Source organism: Corvus hawaiiensis, chromosome 6 (genome assembly GCF_020740725.1).
Source record: "Corvus hawaiiensis isolate bCorHaw1 chromosome 6, bCorHaw1.pri.cur, whole genome shotgun sequence".
NCBI classification, from domain to species: Eukaryota; Metazoa; Chordata; class Aves; order Passeriformes; family Corvidae; genus Corvus; species Corvus hawaiiensis.
This window is the reverse complement of record NC_063218.1, coordinates 15,087,153-15,094,754: the sequence shown is the minus strand read 5'-3', so window position 1 is coordinate 15,094,754 and position 7,602 is coordinate 15,087,153. Positions and strand designations below refer to the sequence as shown.

Genomic DNA, 7,602 nt, shown 5'->3' with positions numbered 1-7,602 from the left:
GCTGTTGTCTTGTAATTCAATATAGTTTGCAGAGGTCAAATATGCATCCACAGCAATAGGGTAGCATCTCCAAAATGCAATAGCTCCATATAACCAAACCGTTATATGTGTCCAAGAAGAAGAATCCATTCGCTTTTACCCTTCCTCCTCTGTTGCACTGAGGAACAAGAGCCTAAATTTCTTCTCTTCAAGAGAGCAGTAGCTATGAAACTATTAGCCCCCTAAAGGACTGGCTCACATAAAACCACACTGAATTTCTTCCACAGCAGCTGTTCCTACATCTTGATACAGTGAGAGATTGCTCAGAAAGAGATACCACATCTAGGTGGAAACATTAACATTAAAAAGTTATATGAGCAGATGGGGACTAAGACTGGCTCTAACACACTAACACCTGCACTATGCGCCATGCTACGACGTCCATAAAAAGCTGGATATATCACAACAAATAGGAAAAGGCACAAGGGCAAGCAACACAGCATTTGACCCTTTCTAGTGTCACTGGAAGTAATGGTGAGCACATTTGTAAAAAACAATTTGTCTAAACTAGGCAAGCTGAATAGATTCAGGTGAGTTTAGGCATTGGCCATAATTAAATTAAATCACCTCCCTACCACTTAACTTTGAATGAAAGGCACAGCATGAAGATTTCCAGCCAGAGATCATCTGAATAGGCTTTACACCTTCAGGTTATTTGTTTTAAGTTTATGGACAGTCCTTTAGGCAAGGAAAGGGTCTTCCTAAACACAATACCATGGGGAGACCACAGTGGTTCCTCTCTGAAATGACAAGCTCTGAGCTGGAGAGTCACAGCAAAAAAAAAAAAAAAAAAAGTAAAAGGAAAATGAACGTTCATTTTAAAGGGGTAATAGACATCTCTACCACGAGGCCCTCGCAGAGGGAAGAGTAAAACGAGACCAGGCTGTCACTCCTTTCGGAATTGCAAAGGTGCTGCCTAAAAGGGGAGAAAACTTCCATTGGCAACTTCCTCTGAAACACTCCAAGAAAGCAGCACGCAAACGCTCGTACTCCCCTTGCGTATAATTCATCTGATAATGTCTAAAATTTATTAACAGCAACTTTAAACACCGCTGAAGAGAAACGGCTTTTCTAAACGAGGGTCAAAGACAAACGCTTTGGAAACACAACAAGGCACAACCGCGGGAACATAGGGGAAAGAGCAGGGAGACGAAACGGAGTAACAAGTGTGGGGCCGGGTTTGCTTCGCCTGCAAGTGTTTCCCAAGGGCATCGTGGCCGGCGGGCCGGGCCGCGGCGGGGGGAGCCGCGGGCGCGGGGAGCCGCAGCGCTCCCGGAGGGGAGAAGCGCTCGGGCCGCGGCCGAGAGAACGGGGCCGGACCGCCGCGGGCGGCCCGCGGGAGCCCCGGAAGGAGCGGCGGGCTTCGCTCCCGGCCGCCTCGGGCTCGCACCGGGCTGCTCCCGTCGGGATCGGCCTGGCCGGGCCTCGGCCACTTCCCTCGGGGTGCAAGATCCGCCATCGCTGCCCGGCCTGCGGCGAGCGGAGCCCGCCTGCCAGCGCTGCCCTCCGCCGCTTTCACACTGTGTGATACCGCACCGCTGAACAAGGACCTGCGCTGGCCAGGCCGGCCCTGCTCCCCGGGGAGCTGGGCACCATCGCTCCCCGCTCCCGTCTCCCCCCTGTCCCTCTCCCCGCGGCGCAGGGTGAACAAACACGCCGCCGTCTACCTGTGCAACACCTCCGCCACACACTTTATTTACACGGAATCAGCTCGGGGCATTGCACACTATATACAGATATTTTCCCCCTCCAACAAGGCAGATCTTGTGCAAGATTAGTAGCATCCTCTGGAGCGCATCCGACAGTCCACGGGAAATGTCCCCCCCACTTAAAAGTATCAGCTGTCAGAGTCCAAGTCACTTTTCCCGTCCTCTTGTCTCTTCTCCGGTGACGTTTTAGACGCTTTATTCCACTTTTGTGCGTTTTCTGATTCCTCCGAAGACGATCGCTTTTGCCTCCTCCACTTCGCCCGGCGGTTTTTGAACCAAACCTGTTACGTTAAGAAATTAAATTATCAGTGGAAAAAAAAATAAAAATAGAACTATGCAAACCCTCAGTGTGACCTCAGCCCTGCAGGAGCTCTGCCGAGGCCGGTGTGCGGAAGCCGCGCTCGGACGGAGGGAGGCAGGCGGAGGAAGCAGCCGCTCGGGTGGGACCGGCCGGGCGCCTTCAGGAGGCACAGCCGCCTCACGACAGTCGCTCACAGCCCTGTGACAGGCTCGGCCGGCTGCCCCGAGGAAGGGCACTTGGAAATATTAAAAAACTTTCCCTCTGCCCGCGCAAAGCGGTCGCTCTCCCTTCGCTGGCCGAGCCGCACAGCGATACATCCGGTTCGAGCGCGTTTGAGTGCGAGAGGGTTGAAGAAGGAAAAAGAAAACAAAGTACCTCCACTTTTTCCTCTCTTAAGTGCACCCTTCTGGCCAGCTGTTCTCTGGTGCCCACGTCTGGGTATTTCGTTTCCTGGAAGAGGTTTTCCAGCGCTTCAAGCTGCTCGTCAGTGAAGATAGTCCGGTGCCGTCTTTTTCGCCTGCAGTGCAGCTGGTTCAGTAACTGCAGCTCCGTCCGGGACAAAGTGCCCACGTTCATGTAGGGCAACATCTGATGGGGAACAGGGGACATCAGGACTGACCCAGTGCCCTCGTAACCTACGGACAGACAGACGAGTCGACGACAGGCTTTGCATGAGATCGCTGCTTCCCCCCCACTCCCGTTCCTTCCCGTCCCGTCCCGTTCCGTTCCGTCCCGTCCCGAAAAAGCCCCCTCCCGCCGCCCACCCGCGCTCCTGCGGGCCGCCAGATGCCCGCCACCCCCTCCGGCCCCGCGACTGCGGGAACAAAGGGAGCCCGTCCGCCCCGTCCCACGCGGGGCCGCCTTACCTGCGGGGGGGACGCAGGAGCACTGCTGGGCGCCCAGGGGCGGCACGGCCCCGCAGCACGAAGGGCCCACGGGGGACGCCGGCACATGCAGCTGCCCGTAGTAGTAGTTGTTGTAGCCGAGCCGAGATCCAGTGACGGCCGGCGGCAGCGCGGAGGCGGGAGCCACCGCCCGGGAGTAAAATCCGCCGTAGTCAGAGGCGCTGCCGTAGAGCGAGTCCCCGTGGAGGCTGGGGAAGACGACGGGCGCGGCGCTCGGGGGCAGCAGCACCGAGTCCTTGCAGCGAGGTCTGGCCGCCAGGATATTGTCGATGCTGAACATGCTCACAGGCATGCCCCAAACCGTGCGGGGCAGGGCGGCGGGGACCGGCCGGGGGAGGGAGGGAGGAGGGCGGGAGGGAGGGTAGGTGGTGGCTGGGGAGGGGGGGGAGAGGCTGGAAGGACACGAAATCGAAACTTTTCGGATAAATTTTAAAAAGGGATCGGAGCAAAAAGAACAGAGCCTTTTCCGAGGGCAGCTTGCGGGCAGAGTGTGCGTGTGTGCCTGTGCGCGCTTGTGTGCGTGTGCGCAGGATCCACCCCTGGAACTTTCCCCCCTCAACTCTCGCCTGTTTACTGATCTCAACCCAGAGGGCTGCTCGGAGTATAATCCATCTGAACCTCTTCCCTTTTTTATACCCAGGCGACGTCATCCTGGATTTAGTTCCTGGTAATATGCAGATGACAAACAAAACCAGATTTGATTTTTTTTTTCTCCCCTTTTTTTGGTGGGGGGAAGAAGTGGGGGTTACACAAAGGAGTGAAAGCAGCCTGAGTCTGTGTATTGAGAATTAATGAAATTAACGTAATCCTTTCCATTAGCAGGCTTTTTAGAAAGGCCCCAGATTTAGGCTTGATCTCTGCTGCACCGGCTAATTGCCCAGGTTAATCTTATTAATGCCATTGTGTAGAAGTGGTTAGCAGCTCCTAATCTTGTCTATTATGCGCCTGCTTTGGTCGTGTTAGTTCACATTAGTGGGTGCGATTTCCTCTGTCTAAAGCTCAGATTCATTATTTATGCTTCGAACTGGTTAAGAAGTACTTTTTAAAAAAAATAAACTGCCACATAACCATGCAACGCCCCCCCACTCCGAGTGTTTCTGTAGCAGGATTTGTATCTTGCGTCCCCGTCTCGGAGGACTGAAAGGGCATCGAGGAGTACCCGTTTCTCGGACTTAAGGTTTATGCAGTGAAGCAACAACGTCTTCACTGAGTAACTGAACTTTTTTTTTTTTTTATTTTCCTAGGTCACCTGGCGGAACAAGGACGCGTAAATATTGTAAACTTCTCTCTCTCTCTCTCTTCCCCCCCCCTTTTTTTTTTAAACAGATTCAGACAGGTATCACTTTTTGTTTTAAAACAAGCCATGAGATGCAAATGTTAAAGACCAGTGCCGTCTCAAATCCCCGGGTGTGGTAGGTATTCCGATTTGCTTCTGATCTATCTTGGTGCTTATTTCTTTTCTTTTTAATCTTTAATTATCTACCTTAGAAAACAAAGTTCATAAAGTTGCAACGATACAGAGAACTTTGTATTTTGCATGTTCCGTGAATTTTTAAATGGAGACATTTTAAATCCCTAAAACTCTTCCTATTAAGAGGTTTGGCTCTCCTGGTAGCTGGCTCTTGTGATTTGCAGAATACTTCGTCTGTCACGACTGTCCCTGGAAATCCACAGGAGGTGAACTGAATAAGATTAGACTATTTACCCCATCAACTCTCCATCAAACAAGGTAGGAAATTGTACGCATGAAATGAAAACAAGCCATTAGAGTCCGTTTACGAGGAACACATTATTTTTCCTCACCAAAGAATATCCTCGTTAGCGCTTACTCGCACTTTATCCTTCCTTTCCTCGATATTCCAGGATTTAAAGCCACACCTGAGAATGATCTGAAACCTAGTTATAGCGAAAGACCCGTATAAACGTTAAAGAAAAAGAATGCCAAAACTAAATTCTTGCTTTGTTGATACATCGCAATGTGAATAATTACCAGCATCAGTTTTTACTTCAATTTGTCTGTGTATCAATTTATTTACGCCTTTGGCATTTAGACCTGAACTTCGTGCAAGTTTTTCAAATTTAATGAAAAGTGAAACTATTTGACAGAGGGTTCGGCGGTTTTTTGTTAGATTTGTGAAAATTTTTTCTGTTGATGTTTTTAGAGTTTTCTTTAATTTTTGTTTGTTTGTTTGTGGGTGGGCTTGGAGAGGGAGTTTGGGTTTGTTGGGGTTTTTTGGTCAGTAATTCCCTGAGCGCAGCCGGTCACGCTGCATGCAGAGCAGCGCCAGCTTAATGCCGCCATCGGGATGCTCGTTCACGTCCTCAGCGGCTCTGCAGCAATGCGCAGCAGCATCCCTCCGGTGGCCTGTGCACCCGGAGGGGAGCGGGGCTCCGGGCGAGCCGGGCTCGGGGTCCCCGGCAGAGCCAGGCCTGAGGTGAGGCCGGCAGCGGAGGCGCGGCCCGCTCCGGCTCCGGCCCGGAGTGGAACATCCCGCGGGTGCCCTGGGGGCCCGGGGGCGGCGGCGAGGGACGGGCGCTGCCCAGCGGCGGGAGAAGGGCGGCGGGGACAGCGCTCAGCCCCGGGACTGCCGCCCCTCGGGGAACAAACCGGGTGACCCCCGCGGGGGCTCGCAGGTGGGGGCACCCTCCGTGGAGACACCCTCGCCGGGGCGACTTCTCGGGTGTTTAGCATCACTCGCGTCAGAGCTTCATCTCCGCGCCTGTCCGGCTTCTCCCAGGTGAAAGCAGCGCCGCGGGACGCGAGTGGGGCACCGGAGGAGCCGCGGCGCTGGCGGAGCGCACACACACAGCTCGGGCTGTGAGGGCTCGGCTTCTCAAAGAGTTTTTTGCTCCCCTGACGGATGATCCACCACGCTGCAAAGCTTACCTTTATTCCTAATTTAGAAATGATATTTTCCAAATAACTTGTCCCCCCAGTGGGGAAGGTTTCTTTTATTTTGTTTTGTTTTAATCTGAGTCGCCTTGCCGTGAAACTCCCGATTTTGATACCCGCTTCGCAAAACCCTCTCTCGGAGTTTCTCATTTCCCAAGCGCTCTTCGCTAACCTGGCAAACGGAAAATTGTGTTAAACAAACAATCAGTTGTCACATAATGTTGGGGTGAAATTGTAATAACAAATGAAACACAAGCGAATTGTGCTGCATAGTGTTGCTAAGCAATTGTTTGTTACGGGAGGGTGGTCACAGCATGGGTTGAAAGAGGGATCTAAAGAGAAGCATAGCACTGGGCAGAGCAAGCTGTTAGGTATGAAATACAGTAAACACGGCGCTGATTTTCAATATTATTACCCAAACACGATTTCATACAAAGCAATCACCGTACACAAGTCTATGAAAATGCGCTTGTTGAGAAATCGAAATTTTTTTTTTATTTTAATACATTAAGGAATAATTCCGGGGATGCAAAACGCACCCACCGCCTTCCCGGCGGAATCTTTGACGGGCCTGGCGGCGGGAGAGGCACCGGGACGGCCGGCCGGGAGGGGCCCGGGGCACCGCACCCCAGCCCGCCCGCCTGGCCGGGGCTTGCCTCGGGCCCAGGTCCCGGCTGCGGCTCCCGCCCCACGCGAGGAATAACGAGGGGGTGAACCAGGGGTTTGGGGGATGACCGGCGGCGAAACCCGCACGGAAACGGCGCTTCGCGGCACATCTCTCGCTTATAAATGCCATCACCCTGCAGCGTTCCCCACGTTTGTTTCAAATTGATTGCATCATTGCTTCACCAGGAAAAAAAGTATAAAAGTCATACAATGCGAAATTACGGTAATTTGTTCCCAGAATAAACTTATCTTGAACTGATTAGGAGAGTCAGTCATTTGAAAATGAGGCAGAAACGCGATTGGGGTTTTTTTTCCGAAAGCTTCCCTCTAACAATATCAGCTTCTAAAGTTTTCATTCATATAAACTTTATTAATGAAGATCTTTTATTTAAATGTCAAGGGGATTTGAAATTTAGAGTAAATTATGAAGCATGCATGTCTTGCCAAGTCATGGGTCAAATGCATTTGTGAAAAACTGCTAAAAGAGCATATGGTTTTGAATTTTTCTACAATGACTAGTGTTTAAATAAATTGCTTGTACTGCTTAACTTCATGTATAATTTTGACAGAAATTGGCCTATAGCCTTTTGATATGTAAACATTTCAGGCTTTTATGCGGTATAAAAAGACACTTGCTTTTTGGGATCAGCTAAAGCAGTCACCCTGTAATTCAGAAAACTGGCACCTAACGTTACATTCTTGCTGCATTTCAACTTTCAAGTGGCAGTATAAGGGGGGAAAAGAGAAGGGACATTTCAAAAGTAATTGGAATTAAAAACTGCGAATGAGGTGAGAATGTGCCACTCACTGTCTGATTGAAATGGATAAACCTTAGCACTAAAGAGAATTCTCTGTCTTGTTTTCTAAAAAACAACAGAGGAATCAGTGAAAACAGGCTTCAACGTAGCACAGACCTGACTCGCATGTCAAATTAATGCCTTAAAACAAAGTCTGTCTAAAGTACAAATAGGTGTGATGAAGAAAATCCAGATATCCCTTCTGAATTCTGTCAGCTGTTTCTCTTCTACTGACTATCTTGGGCTGTAAAAATTGAAACAGACTTTTATACATGGAATATTGCATACAACG

General features: G+C 50.7%; 1 protein-coding gene and 1 long non-coding RNA gene across 2 annotated transcripts; one reads left to right on the top strand and one right to left on the bottom strand.

Moving 5' to 3' along the window:
* Positions 1-1,703: 1,703 nt before the first annotated feature.
* GSC (goosecoid homeobox) lies at positions 1,704-3,604 on the bottom strand. Its single transcript, XM_048307608.1, is given in 4 exon segments — positions 1,704-2,029; positions 2,425-2,684; positions 2,916-3,340; positions 3,342-3,604. Coding segments are annotated over 4 exon segments (1,101 nt in total). The 3' UTR covers positions 1,704-1,876.
* A 570-nt stretch (positions 3,605-4,174) lies between these two features.
* On the top strand, positions 4,175-7,061 carry LOC125327747. Its single transcript, XR_007204353.1, has 3 exons — positions 4,175-4,366; positions 4,590-4,683; positions 5,693-7,061. It is a non-coding gene; the product is annotated as an uncharacterized LOC125327747 (long non-coding RNA).
* The last annotated feature ends 541 nt before the right edge of the window (positions 7,062-7,602 follow it).